At 38.0% G+C, this 21,279-nt stretch overlaps 1 protein-coding gene across 4 annotated transcripts in view; it reads right to left on the minus strand.

Moving 5' to 3' along the window:
* Window positions 1-21,279, minus strand: part of LOC139958378 (tyrosine-protein phosphatase non-receptor type 4-like) — a 94,573-nt gene that overhangs the window by 26,468 nt on the left and 46,826 nt on the right. Inside the window, exons 12-17 of one of the 4 annotated variants that reach the window (XM_071955393.1) lie at window positions 18,774-18,893; window positions 17,470-17,532; window positions 8,969-9,095; window positions 6,386-6,523; window positions 4,827-4,983; window positions 1,109-1,266 (exon numbers count right to left, since the gene is read on the minus strand). In XM_071955393.1, coding sequence (XP_071811494.1) covers window positions 1,109-1,266; window positions 4,827-4,983; window positions 6,386-6,523; window positions 8,969-9,095; window positions 17,470-17,532; window positions 18,774-18,893 — 763 coding nt within the window. The remainder of the gene's footprint in view (window positions 1-1,108; window positions 1,267-4,826; window positions 4,984-6,385; window positions 6,524-8,968; window positions 9,096-17,469; window positions 17,533-18,773; window positions 18,894-21,279) is intronic. The other 3 variants (XM_071955395.1, XM_071955394.1, XM_071955397.1) reach the window with 3 other exon arrangements.

Here is a 21,279-nt window from a genome sequence, read left to right on the forward strand (position 1 = left end):
AACTGCGTCACAATTTCAGCGAATAAAGAGATGCTTCGGCTAGATTTTCCCATTGTATACGTGTGGTGTTCGGCTAGCATGCATGTTATTTTTGTTTATTTATTTTTGTTTATGTTTATTTTTAATTTGCGACACTACTTGAGCGAATAAACAGATGGCTAGGTTAGATTTCCATGTTGACTTAGTGTGAAGTTAGGCTAACATGTGGTCAGAGATTTGTGGGGATTTTAGGTTATTGTCGCTAGTACTGAAATTGCTTAGTGGGAGCCGTATTTGCCAGTGACTGTGCGGGAAGTTCCCAATGATTGTGCGCGACCCTCCCGCACTGCTTCAAATTTTATGCGGGATTGTGAGAACTGCTACTGCAAACCCTAGCAAATGCATGTCACAATTAATTTAACACAGACACCTGATATTACGAGGGTGATTTTCTTATATTTCTCTTTTCTTTTTAACTTTGATTACTTTTCAGCAGAACAATGGTTTCGTATTTGGTGGTGAGTGATTTTATCCACACACGAACAAATACATGATTTAAGGAAAGGTCACCTTCAGCGGAAGTAATCGCCCGTCGCCCCCGTTTATTTCTGACCCTGACACCATATCCGGCTGCCACCGTGTGCCATTTAATATCCCTGACATAAAATATAATTTTGATCTCAAAAAGGGCACGGCGGCCATCGAAGAAAAAGGGCAGGCATTTTTGGCCGTAAAAAACGTCAGATTTCCTATAGGCACCAAGGCCAGTTGGAAGGGCACCGTCGGCCATGGCCGTCGTGGCCGCCGTGAAATTTGAGGCCTGTTGGTTAAAACATAGTTAAACAGGAAGCTGAAGTGTGGATTGCTATGGGAAAGATAGATTCAGGCAGCACCCATATAACAGATGAGTATGAGATTTCCTGTTTTGAAAATGTAATAGGACCTCAAACGACACAGCTGTGAAACCATGAGATTGTAAATGAAAACCATAATGGGACCAAAAACATGCTTAAACATACTTATCTGAAGCTATGTAGATATCTCTTTGTAAATGGTAGGTTTGAGCAACAACATACATCAGTTGAATGAAACATGGAATGTTACTTGAATCCAACAAAACGCCACTTACCTCAAATTGCGCTAATGCAGTACCACTTGCCAGTCCTTCCTGTAGTAGCATTATAGACTCTGACAGAGGATCAATGCCCCCATTGGCTACACGAGGGCTCTCTGGGATGTATTGAAAGACAGGCTCCTCCTCCTCCTCAACATCATCACTAACATAAACTGTCATGGTTAAAGAATAGATACAGTCTATAAATAATCCCTCAATTCATCCAACCGACACAAAGGCACAATACCTGATCCATTTACATTATGCTACGTTTTAAGTTATAAGAGAATTGAAGTGTTTCAGTGGCTCCTGGCTGGTCTAGATATTACACATCAACCATCCACAAGTGAAGCAATGTCAATAGTGTTGCTTTTCCTCTCAGAGACTCCTACAGAATTTAATTTGTACACAGATTTCATCCTCAAACATCGCACATGTATATAACTATGTATGCTACCACAGAGACATACGTGGATAACAAATGTCACAGATAGGTGTAACAGAAGGTATATATAACTATGTGAGCTACCACAGAGACATACGTGGATAACAAATGTCACAGACATGTGTAACAGAAGGTATATGTATGCTACCACAGAGACATACGTGTGTAACAAATGTCACAGACATGTGTAACAGAAGGTATATATAACTATGAATGCTACCACAGAGACATACGTGGATAACAAATGTCACAGACATGTGTAACAGAAGGTATATGTATGCTACCACAGAGACATACGTGTGTAACAAATGTCACAGACATGTGTAACAGAAGGTATATATAACTATGAATGCTACCACAGAGACATACGTGGATAACAAATGTCACAGACATGTGTAACAGAAGGTATATGTAACTATGAATGCTACCACAGAGACATACGTGTGTAACAAATGTCACAGACATGTGTAACAGAAGGTATAACTATGTATGCTACCACAGAGACATACGTGGATAACAAATGTCACAGACATGTGTAACAGAAGGTATATGTATGCTACCACAGAGACATACGTGTGTAACAAATGTCACAGACATGTGTAACAGAAGGTATATATAACTATGAATGCTACCACAGAGACATACGTGGATAACAAATGTCACAGACATGTGTAACAGAAGGTATACGTATGCTACCACAGAGACATACGAGTGTAACAAATGTCACAGACATGTGTAACAGAAGGTATATATAACTATGAATGCTACCACGGAGACATACGTGGGTAACAAATGTCACAGACATGTGTAACAGAAGGTATATATAACTATGAATGCTACCACAGAGACATACGTGGATAACAAATGTCACAGACATGTGTAACAGAAGGTATATGTATGCTACCACAGAGACATACGTGTGTAACAAATGTCACAGACATGTGTAACAGAAGGTATATATAACTATGAATGCTACCACAGAGACATACGTGGGTAAAAAATGTCACAGACATGTGTAACAGAAGGTATAACTATGTATGCTACCACAGAGACATACGTGGATAACAAATGTCACAGACATGTGTAACAGAAGGTATATGTATGCTACCACAGAGACATACGTGTGTAACAAATGTCACAGACATGTGTAACAGAAGGTATATATAACTATGAATGCTACCACAGAGACATACATGGGTAACAAATGTCACAGACATGTGTAACAGAAGGTATAACTATGTATGCTACCACAGAGACATTTGTGGATAACAAATGTCACAGACATGTGTAACAGAAGGTATATGTATGCTACCACAGAGACATACATGTGTAACAAATGTCACAGACATGTGTAACAGAAGGTATATATAACTATGAATGCTACCACGGAGACATACGTGGGTAACAAATGTCAAAGACATGTGTAACAGAAGGTATATATAACTATGAATGCTACCACAGAGACATACGTGGATAACAAATGTCACAGACATGTGTAACAGAAGGTATATGTATGCTACCACAGAGACATACGTGTGTAACAAATGTCACAGACATGTGTAACAGAAGGTATATATAACTATGAATGCTACCACAGAGACATACGTGGGTAAAAAATGTCACAGACATGTGTAACAGAAGGTATAACTATGTATGCTACCACAGAGACATACGTGGATAACAAATGTCACAGACATGTGTAACAGAAGGTATATGTATGCTACCACAGAGACATACGTGTGTAACAAATGTCACAGACATGTGTAACAGAAGGTATATATAACTATGAATGCTACCACAGAGACATACATGGGTAACAAATGTCACAGACATGTGTAACAGAAGGTATAACTATGTATGCTACCACAGAGACATTTGTGGATAACAAATGTCACAGACATGTGTAACAGAAGGTATATGTATGCTACCACAGAGACATACATGTGTAACAAATGTCACAGACATGTGTAACAGAAGGTATATATAACTATGAATGCTACCACGGAGACATACGTGGGTAACAAATGTCACAGACATGTGTAACAGAAGGTATAACTATGTATGCTACCACAGAGACATACGTGGGTAACAAATGTCACAGACATGTGTAACAGAAGGTATATATAACTATGTATGCTATCACAGAGACATACGTGGGTAACAAATATCACAGACATGTGTAACAGAAGGTATATATAACTATGTATGCTACCACAGAGACATGAGTCAGTTAAGAAATGTCACACACATGTGTAACAGAAGGTATGCATAACTATGTATGCTATCACAGATACATACGTGGGTAACAAATGTCACAGACATGTGTAACAGAAGGTATGTATAACTATGTATTTAAAAACATGCGCGATATATTAACTTTACAACATCGTTAGCAAAAATCTGTACACTAATAAAGTCGCCTAACGCTAGTTTCTAATAATGTATCCAGAAAACAAATGAGACTCGTGGCTAAATGTCAGTGCAATGCATTTTGAACGGTGTTGTAACAACAGTCGATCAGACACTGACAGTCTATAGGCCGAGTGAAAATGCATTGCTGGACAATGGGGGAAATCTAGCCTATACTGCTGAATTTGTGACGCAGTTATAAGGTATCCATGGAATACTTTCATTATTACTGTTATCTTCGACCACATGGTTGCCTAACAGCACACTAAGTCAATGGGGGAAATCTAGCCTATACCGCTGAATTTGTGACGCAGTTATAAGGTATCCATGGAATACTTTCCTCAATGTAAACTAAACATAATGTTCTTAGTTAGGTGGATCCACACACCAAGTATGAAGTGCCTTGAAGTTCAAAATTATTTTGATTTATTTTCATTACAAGGTTCTTAGACTGACCACTGTAGACTTCACAAAACCTTTGACCACAAAACAGAATTTTGTTGTTGTATTCCATACTGTGGACCCACATACAGAAGGCTTAACTTAAAACTGATTTCACAAAAACCAGAAGACCTATAACAGTTGTGGACAATGTCGAGTAGGGATGCCTAATTTAATGAGGGAACATGATAGCAAATAACTCAAAGCTCATAGAATGAAGCAAAACTTTATATAAGCAGAATAATTTATCCAGTATCGTACCACCAAATGCTATGCAAAATTGAAATATTGCTACACAAGTGGAAAGATTTATAGAGTTGTTTAACATATGAACCATATTCTTTTACATGAGAAAACCTTCAGGACTATAATAAAATTTGAATTCTAAATTCCCTGATCAAAGGGTTACTGGTGGAGGGAGTGTAAGGGGGAGCTCACCATTGGGTCTGACTGTAAGCACCAGATCTGTCCTTTGTAGTTCACAGATACCTCGAATAGCTGATACAACCTCTTCATTTGTGTAAGTGGAAATGTCCTGGCCATTTAGTAGCAGGATTTGGTCTCCCTCGTTCAGTCTAGGAATACAGAGGTCAGCCTGCAAAAAGAAACACATAGTCTGATACAACCCCTGATGATTTATCCCTGGTCAGAAATTTTGAGTATATTACCACAACCAGAGGAAAACCCGTCCCAGTGTTAACTGGCATTGAAATACATGACATATGCAGCACAAGAGTAGTTTGCAAGCTAACCCTGGCTTAAGTTAATACTGCAGATAGGGAGCAGTATAAATCTAAACAGAGTCAGTGCTTACATGGTTTTATGATAGGGAATCTTGTGACATAATACCACAACAATGAAAGAAAGATAGAGGGACATTGTTTGTTGTTGGTAATTTATTTGAATGCTCACTCTAACAACAAAGAGTAGATTTGCATTTGTTTTAGTTAACCAGATGAGATCCATTTGACGTTTGGACCGATGCTGACCCCAATGACCTTTGACCTTCACTCAAAATAATAGGGTTCTTGCACCCACTATAAGAAAGATACAGGCCATATATGAACTATATGATGTAAGCTGTGTTTGGATATCATGTTTCAAAGGTTTGTGTTTAAAAGGTTTTACAGAGTGTGACTTGTGATGGACCCAAATTACCTTTTACCTCCACAAAAAAAAGCATTATAGGAAAGCCACATGCACTATATGAGAGCCAATACAGCTTCCTATCAAGACATATCATGTTTACAAGGATTTCAATTTTTGACCCCTGGTGACATTAAATGAACTCTGACCTACACCAAATTACTTTACACTACATATTAGGCTATCCTACCATGTGAGCTTCTTTGGTGTTCAGGTTCTGGAGATTTTTGAGAATTTCACATTATGTCCTTAGCAGACCCAATGACCTTCCACCTCCACCAAAAACAGTACTCATTATGGGGAAGCCACATGCCAAATATGGGAACTGCGGAGGTTACCTATCTGGACATATGGTATTTACTAGCTTTGGTGTCACATACACACATATTCACGCTCCAACTTGACTACATAGGTTTAATACTTGCCTGTCAATGGCAAGTAACCAAAATAGACTGCCCACAATGATTCTTATTATATACCCTGCTGGAGTATGTATGGTGAGAATATTTACCACAAAAAGTAATGCTCACAATGACCATTATTATATGACCTGCTGGAACAGTATGATGTGTAAATTTACCACAAAAAAATACTGCCCACAATGATCATTATTATATACCCTGCTGGATTATTTATGGTAAGAAAATTTGCCACAAACATTACTGCCCACAATGACCATTAATATGGAATGGAAATGTTACACAATTTATAATAAGATGGAAAAAATCAAAGAAAGAACCTACTAGGCTGCCTACTTCAAAGCTAATACATGTTATGTATGGGAGCATTTCTTGTATCCAAGGATTCTACCGCTAATAATGGCTAAAGACCAGTTATAGAATAAGACTTACCGGGGTATTTGGTGCAACTCTACAAACAATGACAGGGGCACCTTGGTCACAGCCACCTTTAACACTGAAGCCAAACTGTCCTTTGTCGTTTGGTCTCATTCTGATAACAATCAAACTATCAGCAGCAACACCATTGGGCTAAAAGGTAAGAACAGTAATAGTACACTATTAAGCTCAAGGGTTACAACAGTAATTGTACACAATTAGGCTCAAAGTAAATATTGTACATTACTAGTCTAAAAGTTAACAACAGTAAGAGTACACTATTAGACTCAAGGGTTACAACAGTAATTGTACACAATTAGGCTCAAAGTAATATTATACACTATTAGTTAACAGTAATACGACACTATTAGGCTCAAGGGTTACAACAGTAATTGTACACAATTAGGCTCAAAGTAAATATTATACACTATTAGTTAACAGTAATAAGACACTATTAGGCTCAAGGGTTACAACAGTAATTGTACACAATTAGGCTCAAAGTAAATATTGTACATTACTAGTCTAAAAGTTAACAACAGTAAGAGTACACTATAAGTCTCAAGGGTTACAACAGTAATTGTACACAATTAGGCTCAAAGTAATATTATACACTATTAGTTAACAGTAATAAGACACTATTAGGCTCAAGGGTTACAACAGTAATTGTACACAATTAGGCTCAAAGTAAATATTATACACTATTAGTTAACAGTAATAAGACACTATTAGGCTCAAGGGTTACAACAGTAATTGTACACAATTAGGCTCAAAGTAAATATTGTACATTACTAGTCTAAAAGTTAACAACAGTAAGAGTACACTATAAGTCTCAAGGGTTACAACAGTAATTGTACACAATTAGGCTCAAAGTAATATTATACACTATTAGTTAACAGTAATAAGACACTATTAGGCTCAAGGGTTACAACAGTAATTGTACACAATTAGGCTCAAAGTAAATATTGTACATTACTAGTCTAAAAGTTAACAACAGTAAGAGTACACTATTAGACTCAAGGGTTACAACAGTAATTGTACACAATTAGGCTCAAAGTAAATATTATACACTATTAGTTAACAGTAATAAGACACTATTAGGCTCAAGGGTTACAACAGTAATTGTACACTTTTGGGATCAAAATGCTATTATTAACTAGGATCTCATGTATTCTTTCCTTGTGAATATGAATTGCCAATATGAATTGCCAATATGAAACAATACAAGAGAATTCTGTTCGAGAATAAATCCTGTAAATGATTAAGTGACTTGTTGACTTGTAATAACATACCACATTCCAAATTAATAATTGGAAAAGAATGAATTGGAAAAGAAAGTCATGTGTAACATTTAAACTAGGAGTTTTGTGAAGAAGTTATTGAAGAGAAATCTAGTAAATCTGAGGTTGGGAGCTATATTCACTATCATTTTTAATTGTATAGGACGTCATGTGTTAGATTTAAACTAGGAGTTTTGTGAAGAAGTTATTGAAGAGAAAAACTAGTAAATCTGAGGTTGGGAGCTATATTCACTATCACTTTTAACTGTATAGGAAGTCATGTGTAACATTTAAACTAGGAGTTTTGTGAAGAAGTTATTGAAGAGAAAAACTAGTAAATCTGAGGTTGGGAGCTATGTTCACTATCACTTTTAACTGTATAGGAAGTCATGTGTAACATTTAAACTAGGAGTTTTGTGAAGAAGTTATTGAAGAGAAAAACTCGTAAATCTGAGGTTGGGAGCTATATTCACTATCTTTTTTCTACTGTATAGGAAGTCATGTGTTACATTTAAACTAGGAGTTTTGTGAAGAAGTTATTGAAGAGAAAAACTAGTTAATCTGAGGTTGGGAGCTATATTCACTATCATTTTTAACTGTATAGGAAGTCATGTGTAACATTTAAACTAGGAGTTTTGTGAAGAAGTTATTGAAGAGAAAAACTAGTTAATCTGAGGTTGGGAGCTATATTCACTATCATTTTTAACTGTATAGGAAGCCATGTGTTACATTTAAACTAGGAGTTTTGTGAAGAAGTTATTGAAGAGAAAAACTAGTAAATCTGAGGTTGGGAGCTATATTCACTATCATTTTTAATTGTATAGGAAGTCATGTGTAACATTTAAACTAGGAGTTTTGTGAAGAAGTTATTGAAGAGAAAAACTCGTAAATCTGAGGTTGGGAGCTATATTCACTATCATTTTTAACTGTATAGGAAGTCATGTGTTACATTTGAACTAAGAGTTTTGTGAAGAAGTTATTGAAGAGAAAAACTAGTAAATCTGAGGTTGGGAGCTATATTCACTATCATTTTTAAATGTATAGGAAGTCATGTGTTACAAACTAGGAGTTTTTGTGAAGAAGTTATTGAAGAGAAAAACTACTTAATCTGAGGTTGGGAGCTATATTCACTATCCTTTTTTACTTTATAGGAAGTCATGTGTTACATTTAAACTAGGAGTTTTGTGAAGAAGTTATTGAAGAGAAAAACTAGTAAATCTGAGGTTGGGAGCTATATTCACGATCTTTTTTTTTACTGTGCCTACAGACAGACGTCCTGAAAATAATTCTAAGACCTATGTGAAGCAATTAGAGCAATTACCAGTTGAATGCCATTTGTCTGTAGGTCGTACGTTTTCTCCACCAGGCTGTTGTCACTGCCACCATCATCCACATACATAAAGTGAGCTGTAGTTAGGATTTCCTCACTTCTGGAAAAACCATTTTCCCTGCAAAAAGCAAAATATTTGCATCCCAAACACAAGAAACTACCACTTTCTCATATTCCAAATATATGAATATTCACATTTCATGAAAGTACACCAATGTTTGACTATACCAACAGGTGTGAGTGAACTGACATAGCTGAATATGTAGACCAGAGAGTAGAGATGAATGCAGCAAAGATGCAGCAAAGAACCAGCAATGACCAGCATGACGGACAAACACAGATAATCCTAGCAATGCTATAAAACATACATTTGGCAACAGTTGGTTAAAAAGGAATTAACTTTTATCAGGTCATCTCTACATGCTGTTAGTACTAGTTATTTAAGTACTATTTTTAAGTACTATTTTGGCGAAACCAAACCACCCTCAAGAAGCGATTCTATGGTCACAGATCCACAGTCAACACCATGAAGACTGAGACCCCAGTTGGAGAACACTTTAACCTTCCCAACCATACCATTAACAACATGTCCCTACAGGGGATTGAATCCTTAGGTAGCCGTCCTGACCTAGTACGAATCAGCAGAGAGAGGCTGTGGATGCAACACCTTCGCACCATTCAATCTCATGGGCTCAACATTCAGGAAAGACATGACTAACTTTTCTTGTCCCCCCCTCCTTCGCCCCTTGTTCCCCCCCCATCACTCCTCGTCTCATAGCTCTCTACCACTCTTTTTCTCCCTGCCTTTCTGTCATTGTCTTTGCTCCAGTTTATTCCTACCCCATTCCCTTAATCATCTCTTTGTCCCTCCACTGTTTATCTCCTACCTCTCCTCTTCCCCTGTTGGTTTCTTTCTTTCTTCTCTCCATCCCTTGTCTACTAATCCCCTTACATCTATCTCTTTGTGTTCACCATGCTCATTAACTTGTCTGTATTATTTGTGTGTTTTTGTCCCTTCTGTTACTGTTACTTGTCATTTAGCGTTTGAAGAAGATCCTGCTAGGATCGAAACGCAGGCCAACTTACTTTTACACATACTTTTTTTGATAGGCATCAATTAGTTACATGAGAGTAAGCTTTTTTAGTGTCTGTTGTTTGAATTGTACTCGGTGGTACTGTGTGAACTTCCCCCCCCCCCACCCCCCCCCACCTTTGAGTGTACAGTGTAATGCTTTGGCTTCATATGATATTTTATTTCTCTGTTCTCTGTCCAGCTCTCGTGACAATAGTGTGGATCCTTCGTAGCCATGTGAAATGTTCGAGCAACACGAAGTTAGAGGTCTCTTGTTATTATGTGTAGTTAGATAGAACACTTGAGATTTTGATCTCTAAAAGAGCGTTATATTTTATATTTGTAAACCGCTGCACAGAAAGTCCCTTGGCCAGTTTGTCATGTAAGTTTATTTTTGTCATAGTTTAAGCAAGTCCTAGTCTGTGTTCTCTTTATACAGTGAGCATTTTTCCCTGTTTGACAGAATGCCTTTAAATTATTACTACAAACGCAAATGTTAGGAACAGGGTAGAGGAAAATTACCTCATCGCCCTGTGGGGGTTTTGCCATGTTTGTTGGGTATGGCAGGGTTCTGCTTAGGCTTAATTGACGAATTTCCTCAATCAACGCCCAAATATTGTATTTCTAGGACTCAAATTATACAGCGAGGCCACAGAGTGTGCAGGAAGTTGTAATTGTTTATGTAGATTGTTAATTTGCATTGTTAATCATCAAATATTGGTTGAATTATATAGATTGGACTGCTCTGCAACCCCAAATTGTATGGTTATCTATGGATGGTATAGTATATGAGTCAATTGTGTTGTTTCTAGTGATATTGGTTTACCCACCTGCGGATATTATTGAATTTGTTTGTGCTGGTGCATCTTACTATCATCACAAAGAAACTAGACTTATGGCCTGGTACACAAACTATAACTAGTGCTGGGGCATCTTACTATCATCACAAAGAAACTAGACTTATGGCCTGGTACACAAACTATAACTAGCGCTGGGGCATCTTACTATCATCACAAAGAAACTAGACTTATGGCCTGGTACACAAACTATAACTAGCGCTGGGGCATCTTACTATCATCACAAAGAAACTAGACTTATGGCCTGGTACACAAACTATAACTAGCGCTGGGGCATCTTACTATCATCACAAAGAAACTAGACTTATGGCCTGGTACACAAACTATAACTAGCGCTGGGGCATCTTGCTATCATCACAAAGAAACTAGACTTATGGCCTGGTACACAAACTATAACTAGTGCTGGGGCATCTTACTATCATCACAAAGAAACTGGACTTATGGCCTGGTACACAAACTATAACTAGCGCTGGGGCATCTTACTATCATCACAAAGAAACTGGACTTATGGCCTGGTACACAAACTATAACTAGCGCTGGGGCATCTTACTATCATCACAAAGAAACTAGACTTATGGCCTGGTACACAAACTATAACTAGCGCTGGGGCATCTTACTATCATCACAAAGAAACTAGACTTATGGCCTGGTACACAAACTATAACTAGCGCTGGGGCATCTTACTATCATCACAAAGAAACTAGACTTATGGCCTGGTACACAAACTATAACTAGCGCTGGGGCATCTTACTATCATCACAAAGAAACTAGATTTATGGCCTGGTACACAAACTATAACTAGCGCTGGGGCATCTTACTATCATCACAAAGAAACTAGACTTATGGCCTGGTACACAAACTATAACTAGCGCTGGGGCATCTTACTATCATCACAAAGAAACTAGACTTATGGCCTGGTACACAAACTATAACTAGTGCTGGGGCATCTTACTATCATCACAAAGAAACTAGACTTATGGCCTGGTACACAAACTATAACTAGCGCTGGGGCATCTTACTATCATCACAAAGAAACTAGACTTATGGCCTGGTACACAAACTATAACTAGCGCTGGGGCATCTTACTACCATCACAAAGAAACTAGACTTATGGCCTGGTACACAAACTATAACTAGCGCTGGGGCATCTTACTATCATCACAAAGAAACTAGACTTATGGCCTGGTACACAAACTATAACTAGTGCTGGGGCATCTTACTATCATCACAAAGAAACTAGACTTATGGCCTGGTACACAAACTATAACTAGCGCTGTCATGGCTTGCGGAGCACGGACGCATGTGCTAGTGGTTTGAAGTCAGTTAAAGCGTGTAGGCTGCACAGTCCAAATCTATTACATGAATTGACATGTAGCTAATATTGTACGGTTGACCTGGTAGTAATGGTGTTCTTCATTATTGCTACATTCATATTGCAGGTTATTGCGATGACCTCAAGATCTATATGATTTCAGCTTTGCAGACACTTGCCCAAAGGTGGGTGGCAGTTTTGTATTACATTTACTTTGTCAGTGAAGTTATATTCATTTGTTTGTGTTATATTTTTTGGTCCCACTTTGATCCTGACATAGGATGGCATGCTCTATCAGATCCACAACTGCTCCGCTAGTTGAACCCTTAGTACTATTTACCATATCTTAGGCATCAATTACTTACATAAGAATAAAGTCTTTTCAGATTATCTATACTAGAATAAATTATTGCCAGGTCATCTCTACATGCTGTTAGTACTAATTAACAATACCTTAGTCAACAGTTATTTACATACAAATACTTACAGGATTCCTCAGAGCTATGTGATGAATATTATTCTCTTGATAATATTCTCTCTAAATACATTCAACAACATAAGCATTTCATGAAAGTGTCTTGATCACAATATTGGTATAGCATGTTAACACTACAACTAGGACTGGGGCTAATGTTCACACTTATACTTTCCCTTCTTTATTCATAACATTCCCAACAATACATTTGAGCAAATTTGCTTGCGATCATGATTCACAACCTTGTTGATCATGTTTTCAATCTTGAGAAATGAAAATTAGATGAGTAAAGGCTTTGATGTAGTCTTATTTATCCCCTGTACCCAAAAGCTTTTAAAACAAAACAAGCATGTAAATCAGATGAGTAAAGGGTTTGGTCTAGTGTTGTTATTATCCCCCACCCCCAAAGCTTTGACAGAACAAACATGTAAATCAGATGAGTAAAGGGTTTGGTCTAGTGTTGTTATTATCCCCCACCCCCAAAGCTTTGAACAGAACAAGTATGTAAATCAGATGAGTAAAGGGTTTGGTCTAGTGTTGTTATTATCCCCTACCCCCAAAGCTTTGACAGAACAAACATGTAAATCAGATGAGTAAAGGGTTTGGTCTAGTGTTGTTATTATCCCCACCCCCAAAGCTTTGAACAGGACAAGCATGCAAATCAGATGAGTAAAGGGTTTGGTCTAGTGTTGTTATTATCCCCCACCCCCAAAGCTTTGAACAGAACAAGCATGTAAATCAGATGAGCAAAGGGTTTGGTCTAGTGTTGTTATTATCCCCCACCCACAAAGCTTTGAACAGAACAAGTATGTAAATCAGATGAGTAAAGGGTTTGGTCTAGTGTTGTTATTATCACAGGCCTCCAAAGCTTTGAACAGAACAAGCATGTAAATCAGATGAGTAAAGGGTTTGGTCTAGTGTTGTTATTATCACAGGCCTCCAAAGCTTTGAACAGAACAAACATGTAAATCAGATGAGTAAAGGGTTTGGTCTAGTGTTGTTATTATCCCCCACCCCCAAAGCTTTGAACAGGACAAGCATGCAAATCAGATGAGTAAAGGGTTTGGTCTAGTGTTGTTATTATCCCCCACCCCCAAAGCTTTGAACAGAACAAGCATGTAAATCAGATGAGCAAAGGGTTTGGTCTAGTGTTGTTATTATCCCCCACCCACAAAGCTTTGAACAGAACAAGTATGTAAATCAGATGAGTAAAGGGTTTGGTCTAGTGTTGTTATTATCACAGGCCTCCAAAGCTTTGAACAGAACAAGCATGTAAATCAGATGAGTAAAGGGTTTGGTCTAGTGTTGTTATTGTCCCCCACCCACAAAGCTTTGAACAGAACAAGCATGAAAATCAGATGAGTAAAGGGTTTGGTCTAGTGTTGTTATTATCCCCCACCCACAAAGCTTTGAACAGAACAAGCATGTAAATCAGATGAGTAAAGGGTTTGGTCTAGTGTTGTTATTATCCCCCACCCACAAAGCTTTGAACAGAACAAGCATGTAAATCAGATGAGTAAAGGGTTTGGTCTAGTGTTGTTATTATCCCCCACCCACAAAGCTTTGAACAGAACAAGCATGAAAATCAGATGAGTAAAGGGTTTGGTCTAGTGTTGTTATTATCCCCCACCCCCAAAGCTTTGAACAGAACAGGCATGTAAATCAGATGAGTAAAGGGTTTGGTCTAGTGTTGTTATTATCCCCCACCCCCAAAGCTTTGAACAGAACAAGCATGCAAATCAGATGAGTAAAGGGTTTGGTCTAGTGTTGTTATTATCCCCCACCCACAAAGCTTTGAACAGAACAAGCATGTAAATCAGATGAGTAAAGGGTTTGGTCTAGTGTTGTTATTATCACAGGCCTCCAAAGCTTTGAACAGAACAAGCATGTAAATCAGATGAGTAAAGGGTTTGGTCTAGTGTTGTTATTATCCCCCACCCACAAAGCTTTGAACAGAACAAGCATGTCAATCAGATGAGTAAAGGGTTTGGTCTAGTGTTGTTATTATCCCCCACCCACAAAGCTTTGAACAGAACAAGCATGAAAATCAGATGAGTAAAGGGTTTGGTCTAGTGTTGTTATTATCCCCCACCCCCAAAGCTTTGAACAGAACAAGCATGTAAATCAGATGAGTAAAGGGTTTGGTCTAGTGTTGTTATTATCCCCCACCCCCAAAGCTTTGAACAGAACAAGTATGCAAATCAGATGAGTAAAGGGTTTGGTCTAGTGTTGTTATTATCCCCCACCCCCAAAGCTTTGAACAGAACAAGTATGTAAATCAGATGAGTAAAGGGTTTGGTCTAGTGTTGTTATTATCCCCCACCCCCAAAGCTTTGACAGAACAAACATGTAAATCAGATGAGCCAAGGGTTTGGTCTAGTGTTGTTATTATCCCCCACCCCCAAAGCTTTGAACAGAACAAGCATGTAAATCAGATGAGTAAAGGGTTTGGTCTAGTGTTGTTATTATCCCCCACCCCAAAGCTTTGACAGAACAAGCATGTAAATCAGATGAGTAAAGGGTTTGGTCTAGTGTTGTTATTGTCCCCCACCCACAAAGCTTTGAACAGAACAAGCATGTAAATCAGATGAGTAAATGGTTTGGTCTAGTGTTGTTATTATCACAGGCCTCCAAAGCTTTGAACAGAACAAGCATATAAACCAGATGAGTAAAGGGTCTGGTCTAGTGTTGTTATTATCCCCCACCCACAAAGCTTTGAACAGAACAAGCATGTAAATCAGATGAGTAAAGGGTTTGGTCTAGTGTTGTTATTATCACAGGCCTCCAAAGCTTTGAACAGAACAAGCATGTAAATCAGATGGGTAAAGGGTTTGATGCAGTGTTATTCTGAATCCATCTGGCCATCCAGTATAAACATTACAAACCTGTGAGCTATTCTTTTAATGAATGTGTACACAGTTTAATCTTAGCTAGTTAGTCTGTGAGGGAGTTCTTGCTAGGATGGAACCATCAAGCCCTCTACCTTTTACATATTTACCTATAATGGGTTTTGGCAGTAGATAAGCAGTTCGGTAGCAGTTTTTTTTTCTCTTTGATTTTAAACTACAGAGTAGAGAGATATGTCATTAATACTGGCCAAATGCATTCATTCATTTTGGCCAAATGCCTGCACAAGATGAAAGCAATGACTAGCAGACCCAATTACAAAATGTAATCCACTTGTAAGGTCAAATCCCTATCTTATTACTACAACAAATACTTTACAATTCTAGTGGTTATTATTGGGAAGATTTATTTCTTTACATTACAATAAGATGCTTTTAACCAATGCCAACTTACTTAGCAAAGTACCATACTATTGATCAATGCTTACCTGTCACTCTAAATATTTTCCTACTTAGTCCAGCCCCCCCCCCCCCACATTGACACTATATACTTGCTTCCAACAGGCCTTTGCATCAGTTTTTACATGTGTAATAAGATTAGCTAGCATTGTTACCTTACCTGTAACATTAAGCACAATGTCATAACTGTTACCTTAACCAAATGACAGGCACTAATGTTACAACTCCTTACCTTTACTAAACATGAGGCACTAATGTCACAACTCTTATCTTACCCAAAGATATCAAGCACTGAGTCACACTGTTACCTTAACCAAACATCTATGTCACAACTGTTCCCTTACCAAAAGACATCAAGCACTGTGTCACACTGTTATCTTAACCAAACATCAATGTCACAACTGTTTCCTTACCCAAAGACATCAATCACTGTGTGACACTGTTACCTTAACCAAACATCTATGTCGCAACTGTGTCCTTACCCAAAGACATCAAGCACTGTGTCACACTGTTACCTTAACAAAACATCTATGTCACAACTGTTTCCTTACCCAAAGACATCAAGCACTGAGTCACACTGTTACCTTAACCAAACATCTATGTCACAACTGTCACCTTACCCAAAAGACATCAAGCACTGTGTCACACTGTTACCTTAACCAAACATCTATGTCACAACTGTTACCTTACCCAAAGACATCAAGCACTGTGTCACACTGTTACCTTAACCAAACATCTATGTCACAACTGTTTCCTTACCCAAAGACATCAAGCACTGTGTCACACTGTTACCTTAACCAAACATCAATGTCACAACTGTGTCCTTACCAAAAGACATCAAGCACTGTGTCACACTGTTACCTTAACCAAACATCTATGTCACAACTGTTTCCTTACCCAAAGACATCAAGCACTGTGTCACACTGTTACCTTAACCAAACATCAATGTCACAATGTTTCCTTACCCAAAGACATCAAGCACTGTGTCACACTGTTACCTTAACCAAACATCTATGTCACAACTGTTTCCTTACCCAAAGACATCAAGCACTGTGTCACACTGTTACCTTAACCGAACATCTATGTCACAACTGTTACCTTACCCAAAGACATCAAGCACTGTGCCACACTGTTACCTTAACCAAACATCAACGTCACAACTGTTTCCTTACCCAAAGACATCAAGCACTGTGTCACACTGTTACCTTAACCAACATCAGGTACTGATGTCACGACTGTTAGCTTACTCAAACAGAACAAACCTGGCATAACACTGCACAACAAAATGATACTGAAATAACATAAGTCAACTTTTGCAGGGTAGCAGTAACATCATTTGGCTACTTAATGTAACACAAGCAAATAAAAGTTTTCTTCTGTTAGTGTTGTCTAGTTATGTACAACAGAGTTGCACAGAATGCAAGTGGTTATCTTTGCATAGCAAGCCTTTGATCCTCAAAGCTTTTCATACCTTTGAATTCCATTAAACGAGTTGGTTGTAGGGCCTTCACTATTGCCAAGCTTGCTTTTTCGACTAGACCAGGAGTTGAAAAGGAAAGAGAAAAAGAACCAAACTGACCGCTTCATGCAAAATAAACTTTGACAGGACTGCTAGCAGATATTATACTGTGAATCACATCACTATGGCCTCTCTATTGAACTAACACTTTCCCCAATCACATAACCATGGTAGCTCTAACAAGCACTTTCCTAAGCACACTAAGGCCACTATAAGCAATCTTCCTATCACTTGAATATTCTCCCTGGATAACACTCACTCAATCACTTGACCATGGTCACTTTACCATGGTCACTTGACCTAACCCTCTTCTAATCAAAACACCCTGGTAACTCTTAACTCCAGATGAAGCCCTAAACAGGGCAGTTTGACAGTATTTCAAATGTTTACGGTATATTTTGGAGATATATTTTGAAATGGTCTTGGTTAGAAGTTATAAAATACTGGAAGAAATGACACTTTCAAAAGAAGCCAGAATATAATGTTATAAACCGCATGTGCAGTCCTGTCAAAAATGAGCAGGAAATAAGAGTAAGTGAGAATAAATAAAGAATATAGCATGTAAATATATCAAGATCACAACAAGCAAAAAACTGTCACTAAGAACATTCAGGGGGAAACATGCTACATAGCAAGCAAACACAATACTTACTGTTTCTAACAAACACCAAGGGAAAGGTACCGTTCAGGGACAATCACAATACCAGCTGTTTATAACATCAGCTTAATTGTTAAATATCTTTCAGGGACAATCAAAATACTAATTGTCCTTACACAAGCTAACTTGAAAGGTTCCCTTAGCACTCATCACACTGCTAGTTACACCAAGGCACAATTAAAATATGAATTGTTTTGGACACAAACTAAATTGAAAGGTACCTTTCAAGCAAAAACACAATACCAAAATTTATGAAGCAAATACTAGATGTGAAGGTGCCTTATAGGTTCCCGCACAAGGTAGTATTACCATTGACTTTCTTTGATAGAGACAAGTAAACCAAGTACTTTTCAACAGCTTGGTTTCTGCGTGACTGCCAAATAAACATGTTTTTTGCCTGTAAACTTCATCCTGGTAAGACGAGACTGGACAAGAGTTTCTACTTTACAATCTAGCTACCATATCAGTCTCAACCACTCCAGTGGTTAGCACTGACAATCACAAACTTACTGTATTGCTCAACTTTAACTGAATTTGCAATGCCTTTTTGAATCTTTGAAGACATGTTCCTTGAGGAAGCAAAGGCTATAGTACCAACCTATTTTTGGTTACATTTGAGTGATTGCTCCCTCTAGACGGCAGGCTTCGAGTCTCGTTCCTGATCACATCAGATGAACTGCCACCTATGGTTCTTCTGAAAATTCTCTTGCTTGGGGATCTTTGCACCAAAACCATGAAAGTAAATGTATGCAACAACACCGTACAGGAATATAGAAACAGAGGAAATATAAGAGAAATTCCCAAAGAAAGTTAGAAACTTTTACCACAGCAGCAGTATCTTGACAGAGTAGATACAATGTTATGGTGTGCCAAAAGAGCAAAATTTAGCTCACAGCATCAAAAGCATAATTTGCAGAATCACACCATTTGAAGTATCAAAGAATATTTGCCCTCTGAGCACCCCTTACGATTTATTTTAATATTACAAAAGATAGCAAGAAAATTGTGAAACTTTTAGGTTTGCAAAACTAACTGGAAAACAAACATCCAGATAAGATTATCAATGAACTTGATGATTTTGTGGCATATATTAGTAAACGTTGCCTGATTTGACTTTGAGAGGAAGCTCATACAGAAATAGAAGACTTCTACTTGAGTAGTAGTTCAGTCCAAACTGTATAAATGCAGGCTTAATGAATCATATCTGCAGATCTTGAGCTAGATATGACTTTTTTTTAATTAATTTGGACCAGTGGAAACAACTACTTAATTTTCCAGCTTACATTTCTATGTCTATGCTATTGTTCAAATAAATTTGAATTTATATACACACTGAAGTTTATTTTTGTATGTTTGTGGCATGATATCATTTATGACACTGTCAGTGTTGACCTGGATATATAAGTAGTCTCTTAGTCCAGCCATTTTACATAATCTGCCATATGAGGGTTTAGATATCACAACATGAATGACATAATGAGGAATCAAAGAAATCTTTGTCAAGTTTGAGTTCTCCCAAGAATCCAAATCAATCTTTATTTTTATAAGATATTTTTACCAGCCAAACATGTGGAACTCTGACAAAATGTTTCACAACATTGTATACCATGCTGAGTGTGAACTTGCATTCTGTACCCCTCATACATATTTGAAAGGGAAGCTGTTGTATGATATAACAGTGCACTCATAGCTAAATGCTCATTTAGCAATAAGTATTAACTGAACTAAGTACAAAACCTCTGGCAATCATGGTGTTGTATCACAATTCTACCATATGATTTTCCATCTAATATCATGATTATGCAGATTAGCCATATTAACTTTGCCTTTATTGATTTCTAGGAACAGTGATGTGTTTGTTCAGCGATTGGTCACTTTCATCTTGTGACCTAATATAGCAACTTGATTGGCTGGAAGTCGGTACTTTCTTCACCTTGTCTTGAAAACTAAGTCTTGCTGCATAACTCAAAGAGGTGTCACCCATATCTCATTTACTGTCTTTCATTCAGTGGACACTCACATTATCTCTAGTGGACATTCACGTTATCTCTATCGTTCTCCATTCAGGTCCCACCCATATCTCATCTACTGTCTTTCATTCAGTGGACACTCACATTATCTCTAGCGGACATTCACGTTATCTCTATTGCTCTCCATTCAGGTCTCACCCATATCTCATCTACTGTCTTTCATTCAGTGGACACACACATTATCTCTAGCGGACATTCTCGTTATCGCTATTGCTCTCCATTCAGGTCCCACCCATATCTCATTTACTGTCTTTCATTCAGTGGACACTCACATTATCTCTAGCGGACATTCACGTTATCTCTATCGTTCTCCATTCAGGTCCCACCCATATCTCATCTACTGTCTTTCATTCAGTGGACACTCACATTATCTCTAGCTGACATTCACGTTATCTCTATTGTTCTCCATTCAGGTCCCACCCATATTATCATCTACTGTCTTTCATTCAGTGGACACTCACATTATCTCTAGCGGACATTCACGTTATCTCTATTGTTCTCCATTCAGGTCCCACCCATATTATCATCTACTGTCTTTCATTCAGTGGACACTCACATTATCTCTAGCGGACATTCACGTTATCTCTATTGTTCTCCATTCAGGTCCCACCCATATTATCATCTACTGTCTTTCATTCAGTGGACACTCACATTATCTCTAGCGGACATTCACGTTATCTCTATTGTTCTCCATTCAGGTCCCACCCATATCTCATTTACTGTCTTTCATTCAGTGGACACTCACATTATCTCTAGCGGACATTCACGTTATCTCTATCGTTTCCATTCAGGTCCCACCCATATCTCATCTACTGTCTTTCATTCAGTGGACACTCACATTATCTCTAGCGGACATTCACGTTATCTCTATTGTTCTCCATTCAGGTCCCACCCATATTATCATCTACTGTCTTTCATTCAGTGGACACTCACATTATCTCTAGCGGACATTCACGTTATCGCTATTGCTCTCCATTCAGGTCCCACCCATATCTCATTTACTGTCTTTCATTCAGTGGACACTCACATTATCTCTAGCGGACATTCACGTTATCTCTATCGTTCTCCATTCAG

This window comes from Apostichopus japonicus, chromosome 18, assembly GCF_037975245.1.
Source record: "Apostichopus japonicus isolate 1M-3 chromosome 18, ASM3797524v1, whole genome shotgun sequence".
Taxonomy (NCBI): domain Eukaryota; kingdom Metazoa; phylum Echinodermata; class Holothuroidea; order Aspidochirotida; family Stichopodidae; genus Apostichopus; species Apostichopus japonicus.